The sequence below is a fragment of the Habropoda laboriosa genome, unplaced genomic scaffold (genome assembly GCF_001263275.1).
Source record: "Habropoda laboriosa isolate 0110345459 unplaced genomic scaffold, ASM126327v1 scaffold80, whole genome shotgun sequence".
Taxonomy (NCBI): Eukaryota; Metazoa; Arthropoda; class Insecta; order Hymenoptera; family Apidae; genus Habropoda; species Habropoda laboriosa.
This window is the reverse complement of record NW_017100193.1, coordinates 675,496-692,309: the sequence shown is the minus strand read 5'-3', so window position 1 is coordinate 692,309 and position 16,814 is coordinate 675,496. Positions and strand designations below refer to the sequence as shown.

General features: G+C 39.9%; 2 protein-coding genes across 5 annotated transcripts in view; one reads left to right on the top strand and one right to left on the bottom strand.

Annotated features, from left to right (window-relative positions):
• LOC108570214 (spermatogenesis-associated protein 20) overlaps positions 1–834 on the bottom strand; it is a 4,482-nt gene extending 3,648 nt beyond the window's left edge. The window contains exons 1-2 of the mRNA XM_017932026.1: positions 683–834; positions 429–458 (exon numbers count right to left, since the gene is read on the bottom strand). Of these exons, the coding sequence (XP_017787515.1) occupies positions 429–458; positions 683–825 (173 nt within the window). The 5' untranslated portion in view covers positions 826–834. The remainder of the gene's footprint in view (positions 1–428; positions 459–682) is intronic.
• Positions 835–4,493: 3,659 nt separating this feature from the next.
• LOC108570215 (uncharacterized protein CG3556) lies at positions 4,494–9,244 on the top strand. 4 transcript variants are annotated; one of them, XM_017932029.1, is made up of 7 exons: positions 4,494–4,650; positions 6,051–6,178; positions 6,344–6,584; positions 7,237–7,484; positions 7,556–7,948; positions 8,029–8,577; positions 8,773–9,244. In XM_017932029.1, the coding sequence occupies exons 2-7, from the start codon at positions 6,094–6,096 to the stop codon at positions 8,832–8,834; spliced, it is 1,578 nt and encodes a 525-aa protein (XP_017787518.1). In that variant the 5' UTR covers positions 4,494–4,650; positions 6,051–6,093; the 3' UTR covers positions 8,835–9,244. The 4 variants fall into 4 exon arrangements, with proteins under 4 accessions (XP_017787518.1, XP_017787517.1, XP_017787520.1 ...); XM_017932028.1 differs by lacking the exon at positions 4,494–4,650 and adding an exon at positions 5,363–5,539; XM_017932031.1 differs by lacking the exon at positions 4,494–4,650 and adding an exon at positions 5,372–5,406.
• Positions 9,245–16,814: the final 7,570 nt, after the last annotated feature.

The window sequence follows — 16,814 nt, the reverse complement described above, 5'->3', positions numbered from 1 at the left end:
AAAGTTGAATAATTACAATAAACAAAGAATAATTAATGTGTACATAATCGTTATTAAATAAATTGGAAAACAATGTACACCACCTATCTTTATACACATTTTTGAATAAAATAAGAAATTAACTCTTTGTTCTTCAATTATGTTCATTTAGTATTCTATCTTTGAAACATACAGAATTACATACCAATGCTACCTAATGATTTTCATATTTTGTAAAACAAAAAGGATTCCTTAATGTGTGAACAAAATACTATGAAAGTAAATATTATAACTACTCTTGTGTGATTAATTATTGTATATCAAGCCTGACATTTTTTATTATCACACAATAATATTACCAAATCAATTGTATAAAAGATTATGATCAATCTGTTAAATATCATTAATGTAAAATCTTTACGTAATAATTAACTGAGTACAATAAAACTAGGTTAAAAATAATTATTATTTGTGTTATTCTCTGCACTGTTAGTTAACTATTATGTACTAAAAAATGGAATACAAAAGGTTAAAATCTAAAATGTTACAGGACAATAAAAAAATTAAATTATCTTGTATCAAATTTATAAAACTGCAATTTCAAATATAAAAGTAAACATTACTATAAGTGCAAAATGAATGCACTTTTATTAGATGAAAAATAATTACAAATATTACATAAAATTATATTTGAATCTTCTACCTGTTTGATCGAGGTACAGTTATGGATAGAAAGGCACTTTGAAATAAATATGATTTTATTCCACGATTCTGATTCCACCAAATTTTAGGTAAAGTAGATGTGTAGTCAATTATTGACAAAAAACAATATCTTCCCAAAGTCATAACACCTCTGACATACACTATACACCTGACAAAAACAACAAAATGAGTTTACAGATAAAAATAAGTTTCATAAACTGAATTTTTATCAACAAAGTTTAAAATACAAAAAAAAAAAGTCTTCTGAAAACAAGGCAGATAAAAATATTCTATTCATACCAATTTAATGAATATTCGTAAGAAATTATTTACTCTTCCTCTTAAGTAAATTTCATGAACTTTATGGATATACACAGAACTATATACTTAAAATTTATATCAATTCTCAAACACTGAAATTATATTAAACATTTTAATTATTCTAATAATCAATCAATCAATGTCATTTTTTCAATTAAGTTACAACAGCTGTTAACATTGGAACTGTGTTTATACCCTTGTTTACACTGTTAATTTCTATATTCAAATGATTCTTTTCTCATTTCATAAGTACTTTCCTGTACTTGATTATTCTATGTATTGCTATTGAAGGAACAGAACTATACATATATGTAAAGTATTAAATATTAAATATAACTTCAAATTATTATTACTATTATTACCAATGAAATTTATAATACATATGTAAATAAGAAAGTCTACTCAAACATACCATTATTATGAATGTATTTTCTTCACAATAATTGGAATTCCACAAAAGTTTAAATCATTTATAAACTTAATATTAGAAGTCATCTACACACTCAATTCAGCTTAACATACAATGACTTGCAATTCTACTGGATGTCTACTATCATATTGCATGCAAATAAAAGAAGTGGCGTATTTATACTAAACGTACTATATGTGAAATAGATTTCTTTCACGTTGCAAGTACATTAATTAAATAAACTAAATTTAAAATAAAATTAAATCTAAATCTAAAATTAAAATTAAAATACCACACAAATAATGTAACAAATATTTTGAATAAAATGTACCCAGAGAAATAATAGGTATGTCTCATATGCGACATCCACATATGTATATATAAGTGTTAGTTACATTCTTATATAACAAAATAGTCATATGCTATTTAATAAATAAATTTTCAAGTACAATATATTGTAACATCCCTAGGACCTGGGCTTTTCAGGCGGGCACATACGGATTTCTAAAATTCCCTACATACTGAGTGGTTTAGACACAGACAAGATGCAGAATAGACCTATCACCTAATGTATCTTTGTGTTCAAAGTTCTGAAATACCGATCGTGTAAAAAATCAGAGGTTTTGTTATGCCCTCTACGATATAAACCGGTGAGTTTCGGAATTATACAGGATGTTTCGTAAAGCGTGTAACACCCGGAAATAGGGTGTTGCTGGGGTGACTCTGAATAATTTTTTTCTTTACCAAAATGTTGGTTGAAGCTTCGTTTTTGAATTATTAACGAAAAACACTGGCCAATCAGAGCGCGCGTAGAGCCCGCGCTCGGGCACCGGACCGCGGAGACTTATTCGCGCGCGATCGTCAGCAAACGCATTAGCGCAGCGTGGGTATCGAGGGAAGCGTGCGGCAAATGTTACATCGTCTTAAATTAAGAATAATCTGGAATTATTTGTTATTCACGAATAACAAATAAACTAATAAGTCGTTTAATACATTGAATGCCGGAAAAGAATTTTTTATTCTAATACAATACTGCAATATGTCAATAGTTAGTCAATAGTTAGATGTGTGATGCATTAGGTGAAAATTTTACAAATACTACCATTTATTCAAATTAAATGCTTTTACTAATTTTGAGAAATTAATAACTGTTTTCCATACTTTTATTCGTTATCCGAAAGGAATAAAGTGTTTTATTACTTATGGAAAACTTAACCATTCGTCCACGAATTAATCTGCTTCGACGGAAGTGGGTCATTGTGCCGATCCTGACCTTTCAAGGCAACCCCTAGCAGCTGATGGTACGGCTGATGTACTTCACTGCACAGTCACTTTTACTGTTTTCGACGATATTATAAAAAATAAATCGTTGCTACATCGTAATCGCAAAATAGCCAAACTTTCCCGTTTACAATACGGTATGGATAATAGTGTAATTTATGACACTGAGGTGGGTGAGGAAACGCCGTTACACTGTTTTCACCTCAATTTATTAAGATATACATAAGTGTGATGGTAGGTGTACAATTCGCTCGGAAAATACAATCGTTTTATGCGTTAACTGGTCTTGCGGCAGCGGTTCGGCGGGTACGTCTCGACAGTTAGTAGAAGAAAAACTGAAAAACATTTGCATTGTGGAGCAAAAATCATTGAAATTGCTGCATTATTGGCCGCTTGCACCTTCAACAATGGATATCTACCATTCCTAAAAGTTATGAGTGTATTAGGAATTGCAGTTGGCCTACATGAGAAAGTTGCTAGAGGTTTATTCTTCATTCTTTAATTCTAAAAGTAAATAATGAGTTATTAATGATTTTTCACAGGCTTAGTTGATTTAGGGCCTAGGGGGCGGAACTTAGTAGCACGCGGGCCAATAGGAAACGTTTTCTCGCTATCCTTCTGGCACAGTAGTGCGTTCTTTGTCTAATACCTCTGTTCACATTCTGTATTTCTAGTAACGTGTTGTTAGTTCGAACAGCCAAACACGAGATGACGTTAGGTCTGCAAAATTCTCTATCCTTGTTTAACTCTATTCCTTTCCTTGTCTAATTAATTTCTCTATTGCTATCCTTGTCTAATTAATTTCTCTATTGCTATCCTTGTCTATCCGTATTTCTTTCCTTGTCTTACTCATTTCTGTATTACTAAATGTACCTCGATGAGTTACCCTTCATAGTAAGCACGAGTAAATATGTAAATATATTGAATTACGTGGGTAGAACAGTTCACGATCTTTTGACAGCAATAGAACGTGTGCACGTGATGAATCATCTACTAATAAACAATTACGTTACTTTCTTATCTGTAATTTCATAGTTACGATTGCTCTTAAAACCACTGCTAATATTGTAATCTTATTCTAAACTAAATCGGTAATGTTGGGAGCGAAACGAAAATGGTAAGGGTCTTCTCTATCCTGTACGGTCGTCTGTGGTACTTAGTGGTCTATATAATTAGAATTAAACGTAATTTTATAATTAGGTAAAAAATAATAGATCGATCAAAGGGCTAGGTGCTGTAAATGGACACTTATTTGTTCAACAGGTTTAACTTCATTAAAGAAGGTTAGGTTATTATTTGCAACCACGCGTTGTTTAAACGAGCAGAACGCTAATTTTCACGATTGAGACTTAACTTTTAAAGGCACAACATGAAAGTTGACGAAAAGAATTCATTTTATTTACAGGGTATGAAACTGACGGAGAAGACGGTTCCTTTACGGTATGAGACGTAACTACCTAGGTACCTAGGGAAATTCCCTAGAGGCTAGCAACACGGCAAAATACAACGCGCCATTTATCACTATCGTGTTAAAAAGAATTGTTAGTTATGATTATCGCATTATATCACTTGTTTATTTGCACGCGACGTCTAGACGCGCCCGAGCACCTGCGACTAATCGTTATTTAGCCGGAAATACGAGTACGGCCATATTTCTGGTGCGATGTGAAGCGCGACACGCCAATTGGACGCAGCAACAACAGGGGAAAGAGGGCAATATCGAAGCCCGTTGCACCCCTTGCTCGCTCTCGTTGCATTGGTCTCCTTGAGGTAGCGTTGTTCCCTTCCTCCACCGTTAGTCGCGTTAACGATGAGTTCGACTCGACGTGCTTGTTCTAATCTCCCAGCACATTAAAAAATCTCCCAGCACTTAGGTGTAAATATTCGGGTGAATGTGAATTGAAAAAGAAAAAAAAGCGATAATTATTGGGTTGGAAATAGTAATAGTTCGTAGCGAGGTAAGTAAATAAACGGTATGCATATATACATACATATATACATGCACGTAACAATACAGTTTCTAAGATTGCGCGAGAAACGTCGATTTTACTTCACGTGTAATCTGCATTGCGTATTTATTCGAGATAGCGAAATCAAAGAACGATAATTACATTCTTCAACACTGTCATCATTCTTCCCTACTTCCTATGCTTTTCTTTCCTCCTTTCTCTCATCCTTTACATTATTTCTCTTCGATACAATTACAAATTTAATTCACATCATGTGGAATCGTTTTTCTCCACGCAAGATAGGACCATAAACGTGGGCCAGTCTTTTTCTTTTACAGTTTTCGTGTAAATAGCGAAAGTGAAAGAAAGTGAAAGGGAAGTGTACGATACGGTTGAAAATTAAACAACGTTATTTTTTTATTCAACGGAAAGGTATATTTCATCGATCATTTTCTTCTTTCCATAATACTTCCAAATTACTTTTTCTTACATCGTGTAACGAGAGTATCGATTAAATTGCTGAAACGTGGGTTAATGGTATCGCGTATTATCGTTTCTTTACCGATAATAGATAAATCGTATTACCGGTATCCCGTATTATCGTTTCTTTACCGATAACAGATAAATTGTGTTACTCCGTAGCTGAGTTTGACGAAAAAACGAAATGACATCGGCAAATAAAAGAAGGGGCGGTAAAGGGTGGTGATCTAGTCCGCGGAGAACTCACGGAAGGACGGACGGACGGACCGCCGCCGTGTCGCGCCGGTAATCTGATGGAAGGGGAGGGTCTCGGGTATGAGTAGAATGGAAACGGATGGCAGTAAATACTTATACGAGTGTAGCGATGGCGATGGCTAGACGTGGTATGAGTGAAGCATACTGGGATAGTAGAAAAGAGGTGAATAACTAGGCAATAACAGAGAAAAAGAGAGCATCTAGCTATACTGGGGAGAGTAGGTATAGTTGCAGAGTAAAGAGTTGGAGTGTATATAGATCGTTTTAGAGTACGTGGCGGCGGCGGTGGCGGCGGCAACGGCGGCGATGGGTGTCGCGATATCGATCCCACGTAACATCGCGTTGTTCCCAGCAGTGTTTCCGCGGGCGTAGCGACGCTGAATGTGGCTGCTGAGGTAGTGGTGCCCTTTTTTTTTTTTTACACCGATGTCCATCGCGCGCAACCATTTTACTTCATGATAAAACGATCGAACGTCAGCGTTGGTGTACCACTCTCCTCGTAGCAGAGTTTAGCTTTCAACAAAGCTACGAACAAGGTTTTTGGGAAAGGGAAGAAGTTGAAGAAGATAAAGTGTGCGTGTGTATGCGCGGGCGCGCATCCGCCCGCGCTGATTAACGAGCGGGGAGGTGAAGAAAGGAGACGAACAACTTTATCATTAATCGTGTTGTTACAGGCGAGATATCAACGATCGAGTACATTATTCGATCTTTGGTGAAATGTGGGGAAGAGCAAGTATGGCAGCCGTAATGGTGCTGCTTTTAGCAGCGCATATCTGCACGCTGAACGTAGTATACGCCGAAGGTATTTCTTCTTTCTTCCATTTGTTCGATCATCTTCCGATTCATCATTCTCGATCGTTCTCGATCGTTCTCGTCTCTGACACGTCGTTGAGCGAGAAACAAAGTCGATAGAAACGAATAAAAAAAGAAGAAGCTGTAGCAGTAGTTTGACGAAAAGTGGTTGTAGGAAGCATCACGGAAACTGGTTCGAGCGACCCGGACGCGGAAAGTATTTTGGAGCGTGCAACTGCATGGTTATGGAGTCAGCGTGACAAAGATGCGGGCTGGGGGAACGATACACACCGAGTTCTCCTGGTTCTTCGAATGAGCAATCTGTCGCGGGAGGATAACGTTGCCCCCGTGGCTCCTCTCGAATTGCAGCTCAGCAGCAAGCAAATGGAGCTCGAAATCGTTTTGTTATTGTGGAGGTAAGGGAAGGATATCTGCGATTTTTCTGAACTATCATAGTCGGGGCCACGATATAGCGAGGTCGTGAATTAAACTCTCAACAATCGGCACCGATTGATGTTGCGACACTCAAGGCCGTGCGTTGCAGTCTGTTCGAGGGTTCCAACGATAAACGAACGGTAGCATACGATTTGGTATTTCATTTAAAAGATGGAAAATACGTTAATACTAATTACTATCTGAGATATTTATAATTTCTTTCTGTGTCCGCAGCTACACAACTTTCTCTCATTTCCTGCCTGTACACAACACTCGCAGGTAAATTAAGATGTTAAAAAACAAAGACGTTTAACTTCCAAAAGCAGCTTCCTCCAGAGAGAGAAACCCTAATTTATCCTGGCTGCACGCAGTTTTCAGTAAATATATTAGAATCAGTTCGATTTTCGCTGGATACACGAATTCTTCGTACGGTCCTGACCATGGTTTCAAGTACTTACTTATCTGCTCGTATTTTTGTCAATTTTCGTGTCCCGACAGCTGATACACGTTTATCGCTATATCGTGGCCCCGACTATACAATTATACAGCTCTTCTGTCGTACGTAGAATAGAATTTGTCGTTAAAAGATAGGAAATGCGGGAGAAGACAGGATCATATCGAGTGTTTCCGCAGGCACAGAGAAATTGGTTTCTCCCCGGTTCGATTAGCCCGCTATACGCTTGCCTTGAACGCGATGTGCACGGATCCGAGGCAGTTTCACGGTCACGATTTGATCGGGACCCTTCAACATCACGAACCGCCCACAGATTACGAGTTCGCCCTTACAACTTTAGCCGCGTGCAACGCAGAGGCTCATGTACGAAAGCGACAGATACGTCGATTGCTGGACATTGCGAACGCCGCTCAAGATCACAACGTCGGTGGGTAGTTTACCATAGACATGTACCACGAGTGTACACGATATGTAACATAAACTTGCGTATTCTCCCAGATACCGTTGCAATGGTAATCCTAGCGTTGAAGTGCATCGTTCAGGATCACAGACACCGAAATCTCCATCATTACGTGCGAAAACCGTCGATCGGTTTGGCGCAGCAGCAAAGATTGGACGGTAGCTTCGGAGATGTTCGAACGACCGCGTTGGTGATGCAAGCACTCGAGGAAGCGGAAAACGAGCCGGCTGACAATTGGAACAGATCCGCCGCTTTGTCTTGGTTAACCAGCCAGCAACGTGTCGACGGTTCTTTCGCCGGTGACGTCCGAGTAACCGCCGAAGCTCTCCTCGGCGTAGCGCCTCGTGGCTTGGCTAGCATTAGAACACTGAAATGCGGACAAGGACTCGACGAGACATCACCGCCAAGATTCACCACGAACGGTAGTAACGGTACGTTCTTTCACTGTACGCGTGTCTTTTTTTTTTCTAAATTGACAAACAACTTTGTTTCTCGATCTGCGATCATGCAGAACCGGCGACAATTTCGGGTAATCGTAACGAAAGCGTACCAACGCCACTGGTCACTTCTGGGAGCAGCAGCAGCAGCAGCAGCAGTAGCAGCAACAGCAGCAACAACAACACGAACAAGGTCTCGATAGGGAATAGCGGAACTACCAGCAATGGGAACAGTGGAAATAACGGTATCGCCGGAAACAATGCAGGAGGGAACATGGTGAACGTAACCAGTACCGATAGCATGGTGATGGTGGTTAGCGTCGCAGCGCCAGTTATGGTGAACGTTTCTTATACTCTATGGGTTGGCAGCAACGTGAACGAGACGTACAGTTTGATAGTGACTGCCCCGAAAAATGAAACGTTTTACGAAGTGATGCTTCTGGCCGCAGAAATGTCGCCGCACTTTCAGTTCGTTGCGTCCGAATGGCCGAACGGGCATTACGTTCACACGATAGCTGGTTACAAAGAGGAACCGATGTCTTATCATTACTGGTTACTGTATCGGCTTACCTCGACGCCAGATTCGTCCTCGCCACCGGGTAATCAACTGGTTGCTCCCGGCGGTACGTAAAAGCATCTTTCTCTCTAATTCTTTCTCTACCCTCCGTAATTCATTCGTAAATCTTATCCATCTCGTTCGTTACTGTCGCTTGCATGTTCGTCAGTGTCGTGTCGTATGCCAGCCAGCCCACTTGATATCATTGAATCGTACAATGTTAGTTTATCGCTCCAACGCTCTAAACAGGAGATCTTTTCAGGGGTCGATGATCTTCAGATCAGCGAAGGAGAACATTATCTTTTTTGGTATAAGAAACTATGAGAAGCAACGAAACGTCGACGTTCAGTCGAAACGACGAATGAGAAGAAGAAGAAGAGGAAGAAGAAGAAGAAACAGAGGGAGAAGGGAAAGGATGGAAATTACGGGAAAGAACGCGGAACACGGGAAGGCGAGAGCAAAAAGTAATAATTCCTAGTTACTCGAAAAAAAAAAGAAAAAAAAACGAGAGCTCACTACTCTATTCACTGCCATCGCTAAAAACGCGCGTACGTCGCAACGTACCGCGACATTTTCCTCGGAACATTTTCATACGGTGCACTCGTGTGGCAAGTTCTCAGGAAGGTGCCGAATAAGTAGAGCTGGCAGTGACAATTTTTGAACGTCTGCTCTAGCCGAGGCGATTCAGCAAACAACGATATATTCGGTAAAAAAGAGAAAAGAACAAAAAAAAACACACACACACACGCGCGATACAACGCTTCAGGACTGACGCGGCGATATGGGCTAATTTAACGAATACCATTGCGTATCGCAACCTCGAACTCAAACAGCATTATAATATTTTCTATGGAACTGCAATGCACAACCACATTGTACCTACTTACCCTGATATGGTGATACCCATACGACATACCAGCCATGATATCGATCGATATTTAATAAAATCCCATATCTATACGTATTAGCAACCTATCCTCTCTATTTCTTGGTATCTTGCTACGCGTGTTGCTTTATAATCACCGAATTCCTGCGCTGCGAGGCAAACGAACCGCTGCTTTGCCATGATGCATATATTCAAATTTATCCGAGAGAAGATACATTTCGATCGACGATTTTTTCATAATTTGCCTAACGTTGTAATATACAGTTTCCTTTGCTCCTTAAAATGAATAAAATGTCCAATTATAAATTACACATGGCGTTTTGTCCCTTTCGAGTATGTCGACCAGTATGCCACCATCTTCGCTTGCACCACGATGTTCACGATTACACGGATTAGAAAAGAAAAAGACCAACCAAATCTGTCAATTGTGATCGAAACGATATTTTGTTCAAAATGGTCAACCACTTTAAAAAGATGATTTATGACAAGCAGGAACGTAAGTACTTACACGTCTGTTGTAAATCGACGATCGTGTTTCCGGATTGCAGACAGCGTCGTTTTTCATTTATTTCCAAGTTCTTTCCGTTTCTCGCGTGTATCGGGCGAAAGGAGAATGATTTAAAATGTAGAGTCGTCGATGATTTTCCTCGATTCGACGATGGATACGACTGGTTGAACCGTGATGACATTTTTCGATAAGGATTACTTTCGCGCCACTCGTCCAGCGCTACGTGTTTCGCGTGCGTGCTTATGTGTGTGGCTGTGTGTGTGTATCGTGACGTTGTGGCATTAGTGGCGGTACAGCATATCGATCAACCCCAATCCCAATTTCAACCCCCAACCCATTTGTTCACGGATAGGACCAGCTTTAGAACCCCACCCCCAACCCCATTTCCCCTCATCGTTTTCCCTTTCCACTTCTAACCCCGACACATCTGACCCCATGGAGGACCAGAGTAAAGCCGCGAACCTGTCCGCCTGCCTCCTGCCCCTGGTATAACTCACACCTCATCCGTCCATCCACTCTTAGAAGAAACCTACGCGGTGTCTTTTCCAATTGCCAACACTTCACTTGTTCCTCTCGATTTTCCTTTCTCCACGTTTCATCTTATACGTTTCAACGATCATTTTCACACCGACCATATTTTATTTAGACCCAAAAAATTTTTCAGTCTAGTGTCCCCTTTCTCCTCGCTTTCACTGCTACTGGCGCCTATAGGCGTTTTGAAAATTTGCTCGCACTGTGCTATTGGAGCCTTTTGGTACATTTTCGTATTAATTTAAGCCTTAATCTTCTCCTCTGCACTCTCCTCCACCTTGATTTAATGAAAGAAATTTTGAAGCGATACGGAAAAAGGAAAAGATTTTGCGAACTTTGCGGTACATTTGAATCTGCCATGTGCGTTATGTAGTAAAATCTGCCGCAAGGAAAGGGTTAACGATCGTATTTTTCTCAATTTGATCTGCAAAGTAAGACGAATTTTGTCTTTTTTTTTTAATTATTTTCTAGACGTGCAGTATAAGTTTTCCATTATTTTGTAACGCTGTAAGCAACGCTTTCCGCCACGATGAAGGAATAACGCTATATGGAAAATGAAATAATTTTTCAAAAATTGCACTTATTCGACGATCAATTGTGCACACGCGTGAACGTGACGGCTGAAAAAATTTTTCGGAAATTTAAAACGAAGCAAGTGGTGCACGTATCCTTCTGCAAATTTCTGTGTCTATTCTATCATCTTTTAAAAACACAAAAATATTGTTTATACGTGGAAACATCCATTTGTTGTAAAATAGGACAACCACGAAGAGAGCGCCTTGAAGAATATCCTACGTTGTACTTATCCAAAATACAAAATGCAAACATGTTCTCAATCCGTAGACGTGCGACTATCGTCTGAACTAGAATAATAAAAAAATATCGAGAAACAAAGAAAAGTTTCAAAGAAATTGCTCTCGATTTTAGCAAAAAAAAAAGAAAACGATGGTCCTTTGATCGCAAAGACTGAATTTTGAAAATATTTGCACAATTCTAGTTCAGACGATAAAGTCAACATCTACCGAATATACCTGACAAATTTCGAGTGGATCGGACTTCTGGTTTTTTTATTAATCATGTCAGCCAATTTGAAAAATGCTGTTTCGACAAAAACGCGCTTAAAGTTTTAACTACAGTTTAACCCTACTGCGTTGACTGTACACTTAAGACATTTGGGTCAAAAAGGACCCAAGGACCTTACGTGTAATAATTTCTGTTTCCAACGCGACATACGAACCTAGGCAATAAACGTTTAAAATAATGTTAAGGAACGTAAACTCGATAACAGCAAAAATTGCTAGAAATATAAAAAGGCGGTGGGTCAAAAAAGACCCGAACACCGCTCTAGGGTTAAGACTATACGAAACCGCTTCCTTCGAAGGCATATATCTCTGCCAATTTTCAAAATTAAGCTTCAAAACTTCGTGGGCGTGTTTTCGAGATGTTAAACTATAAGAAAATGCAAAAAAAAAAAATTGATTTTTTCAACCCGTCACAACAGGAAGACCCCTTAAAGAGACCCCAAGTTCTCTAGGTGTTTGCGAATTTTTCACACACCCGTTATACTCGAGTCACAGTTATACCGTAGGAGGGGAAGGAGTGGGGCGGCAGCAATCCCTGAGATAGCATCGAAAGTGTCGAAAGTGTGACATCGCCGCATCCCTCTCATACTTTTTCATTCTCCTCTTTCATTTTACAGTTTCCTTTTCCCAATCTTATTCCTCTCCCTGATCCTTTTCTTCCCTCTCTCCTCTCGTTGCTTCCAACCCTTTTCTTCTTTTCCATCTATCCTTTTCCCGATTTATCTCGCTAATTTTATCCCGCTCGACTTCTGCGTGTAGAACAATTTCTTCATCCCTCTGTTCCTCTTCCGTCGCCTTCTCCCTTTTCTCTCGCCGCCTTACACTGTCCTTCTTCTTTTTCCTCTTCATCGCGCAGAAATCGAACGTTCGAACCGGGAGCTTCGTTCTCAGCTGTCGAGACTACGATTACTTTTACGTTCGATCATTGGAATTAATAAAGAGCGATGACTAAACGCGGGGAGTAAGTGGCGGTACAGGCGTGGCGTGGCGTGCTGTACAACGTGACGCACGTGATGCGTCGCGGTACGAGACGTGGTGAATCGTGACACGATGCGTCCTAACGCTTCCTGCCGCACGAAATCCTATCGTGATTTGCGCCTTGGCGCAGAGATTTTCAACCGGTGTGCCGCGAGAGGTCCACAGGTGTGTCAGAAAAATTTTCTCGTGCAAGTTAACGCTAGGACGTTTCTTGTACAGGGTGGTCCACGCAACTGTTACACGTTGTAACTCCGTTACTAGGACAGTTAGAGAAAAATGTCAGGGGAGGAAGGTGGATGGTTCAAAGAGCACTACACCTGTAGGACATTGCTTCTTTTTTTTTAAAGAAGTGCAATGATGCACGTGTAATCGACAATTGAATTATTTTCTTAAATGGAAATGCATACTTTTTTTTTATACAGATAGATTCCTCTCGTCGTTCTACGTAAAAAAGTATTGAGGTGTAACGGTGGAGAAATGATTAGTTATCGAGATATTTTAAAGTCCGGGGGACTTAAATCGGGTGAGCGCCAAGATATTGGGGTAGGGTAAAGTTGCCTAATACGAGACCCATTTCTTAGAGAAGTCACAACTGTCGACTAAGAGCACTTTTATTCAAATTCGATACATGTTTTAATAGTACGATGTGTATTCTTTTGTAAGGTGCTGGAATGTACGGTAAAGAAAATTCGGTTCCTTCGTAATAAAATAAGAACGAAAATTATGAAAATGCACAGATTTAAAAAATGGGTTCCTGATATGAGAAAACTATTTCTTCTGTCTTTTTTCACACATTGGGCATATTAAATCTGTTTCTTCAGCACCGCAGACTTCGTGGGCTCACTGGTAACACTTTGTACGCTAAAGCAAAATTGGCTGCCCAATATGAAATTAAATCTGTTTCTTCAGCACCGCAGACTTCGTGGGCTCACCGGTAACACTTTGTACGCTAAAGCAAAATTGGCTGCCCAATATGAGACTCTTCTTACAGTAGGAACTTCCGAGGGTCTCATATTCGGAAACAGTAAGTAGCTATTTAACGATACGCAACTAGTAAGCCTTAAACTCCATTGCATGCACTATACAACGGTATTTATGAAAATGATTGTAAACTTACTATTTTCGAGGTATTTGTAACTTAATCGAACCACTTGAAAGACTTTCTGCAACGTACTGCACAGATATGCTTGTTGAAGACGCTTGATTGATTTCGATCAAATTTCATATTTAATTTGATAATTAACGCGGTTAATCATGAAACGAGACAGCATCGCCGCGACATTCGAGAGTTCTGTAACGGAGATATGCCGGGGTCTCATATTACCCCACCTTTCGATTTGAAATAACGTAACATTTAATTACTAAATATAGGAAGCGTCAAACTTTCTGAATTACTCCAAAACAATTAATCAATTATCAAGTGCGTTGCAAATCGATTTACGAAATCAACGAAACTTACAATTAGGCCACTTTACCCTACGTACGAGTACGTATTTCAACAGGGTCGCATTTATACTATCGGAGGCCCCAAACGCAACCACATTGCGAGATCTCAAAAGAAAAAAATCCATTTCAGTTAATCAAATTTATCCACATTTCTTCTAATAAAAATCGACATCTCCGCGATAACTCATTTTAATCAAACAAAAATACAAGCTTTCGAAACACGGCTCCACGGGGAACGAGGCCTCAGGTTGCGCCCAATGCGCCCTCACGACAAACGCGGCTCTGTGTTTCAATTATTTCGCAAACAGGTCCTGCAACGTTGTTTCTTCCTCTCCTTTTCCCGACACTCCACCTTTATGTTCTTCATCGCAACAATTATGCGGATGCGGCGAACGAGGATCCGCCAGCATTTGCAGACGATCGATGCATGTGCTTCGGGCGGGGGAGAACTCGGGCACACAGATGATAGGAGTAAAGAAGAAGAAAGAAATAGAAGGGAGAAGAACGAAAGGGAGAGCTATATACTACGGAGAAATTTGCCGGGAAATTGCTCGCGGGAAATTCGCGTAGAAAAAGTTGTAATTGGTTCGATGGTAAGCCGATGTTTAAATTTCGGTCCCGCCACAGGTGTAGATATTGCACGGCGCGAACGAAATTGCAATTTGTGGAAATCGCGAAGAAAATTGCAAAGGTCACATTCGACAACTTTTTTCTCTGAGCCCGTAATGAAAATTGAAAAAATACGTTTTGTAGATTTATGCCAATTACACGCATGCTGAAAATTTGATCGAAATCGGTTAATGTTACTACGAGCTACAAATCGTTAAAGATTGTGAAAATCGCACTATTTCGCGACGTTCGGCCTATAATTCGATGCCTGTCGCTTGTTTCTCGATGAAATTTTCAGCACGCGTGTAATTGACATAAATCTACAAAACGTACGTTTGAAATTTTCGTTACAAGCTCAGGTGAAAAAGTCGTAAACTTTACAATTTTCTTCGCGGTTCCCACGAATTGCAATATTTTCCAAAAATTTTACACGCGTCATCTAGTATACCAATCCTAACTTCTCAAAAAACCTCAAGTCGTTTGATCCAATTTAAAAGAAATTATACTGTACTAAAGAGAGTCACTTGCCCTATTCTGTGAACCTTTCCTATCCCACGTAAATTATAAATATTAAATCGCATTCTTTTTTGCAAATTCCATTGCGTATATGTATTTAGCGTATTCTAGCTCTAGAATTGTTTAAGCCCTTGAAATTGTTAAGTACCTATGAGATATGTCTTCGCTGTGTCCTTCGTGAAAAAACGTGTCCTAAGTCAGAAAAGAACTTGTGGGAAATCTTAGAGATAGCGTGGAGGAACGTTACACCTGACACAGTAGAGAAATTAATAGCCAGGATGCCCAGAATCGTGAATGCTGTAGTAAAGACAAGAGGCGGTTATACACCACCGGCCAAATATTTGGAATCACCGTGCATTGCAAGTTGCACCAAAAATTCCCCCAAAAAGTTAACATTTATAATAATTTTTTAACGAATTTTTTATCACTCAAATCAATCGACACGAGGTGAAGTGCTATTGATATCCACAACATCGATTTCAAATCAATAAAGAATTAACCCTTTGCACTCGAGAGGCGACTAAGAAGTGACACTATATTTGCAATCAGTGGCAATTCTAAGGATGATATTTTCCAAGACAGCAAGTCTACAGACCTCCGTCAATTGTTCACTACATGTTTAGAGATCTCAGCAGTGAAATAGTTTGAAAGAATTAAATAAATATACTTTGCTACTTCCTTAGGTTAATATAAATTGGCAGGCGATTCGAAACTTTTTAAGGTCTTTTAAGGTCTTTGGTAAGACATCTAATGGATTATTTATCGTACCACATACTCCAGTGTCATTTAGTGTCATTCATTAATGGTTTCGCAACATTTTTCAGACATTTGCTCAAATTCAGAAAGTGTCCTAAATACTTTTGACGTGGTTTCGCTTTTCTCCCTCTCCTCGCGTGTTCTCCACTTTGCGAACAAACTTTTGAACGATCGTTACGAAACCGATTCCACGATGAACCACTCGACGACGATCGAATCATCGTCGATATTTACTTGTTTCATTTTTTCCCCAAGATCGATAGCACCTGAAGAAAATAACGAGCTGACTGGCTTCTCTACATTTCTACCTTTATTCCTCCTACTGTCCAACGAAAAGTCGAGGAACTGGAATTTCGCGTACGATTTATTCGGAACGGGAGTCGGTCTGGTTTCAACGGAATTGCCTCCTTTAAGGTATTTTCCGCTTTAAACCGCACGCGGTATGATACGCGCTGCGCGACTGTAACGGGTAGTTTGTGAAAAAGAGACGCATTTATCAGGGAATACTGTGTGAAGATTTATGCGTACGCGACAGGGTGGTGTGTTGGGGAAAATGTGTAACATTTTCGAGAGTTTCGTCGAGGATATCGTGACAAACACGGGGGAGTCCCCGTGTCTAGGAAGAGAACGGGCGAATCGCGGTGTTTTGGAAAGAGAAATTTCTAGTAAAATTGGTCGCGTTAAATGACACCGAAAAAGGGGGAAGAAAGTGCGAGGTGCACGGGGATTAATGATTGAACACGATGCTTGGAGGTCTGGATGCAAAATGGCTGCGATCGATCCATCGCACTGCCGGCGAAATGATTTCGTAACGAGGCTCTCCTCCCGACAGTTCCCTCTCCCTCTACTTCTATCTGTCCGTCTGTATGACCGTTTCCCTTCTTTCTCTCGATCTCTGTTTTTCTCTCTTCCTCCACGTCACCATTTCTCTTTCTCTCTGACGTGTGTTCGTCGGACGTCTGGTTCACGACCTCGTTCTATTCTTGCTGAAA

Excerpts from the sequence above, each read along its gene's own strand:
- LOC108570215 (XM_017932029.1), top strand. The coding sequence starts at position 6,094 with ATGTGGGGAAGAGCAAGTATGGCAGCCGTAATGGTGCTGCTTTTAGCA. Across the intron at positions 7,485-7,555 it reads CGCTCAAGATCACAACGTCG|ATACCGTTGCAATGGTAATC; the intron begins GTGGGTAGTTTA and ends GTATTCTCCCAG. Across the intron at positions 7,949-8,028 it reads CACCACGAACGGTAGTAACG|AACCGGCGACAATTTCGGGT; the intron begins GTACGTTCTTTC and ends GCGATCATGCAG.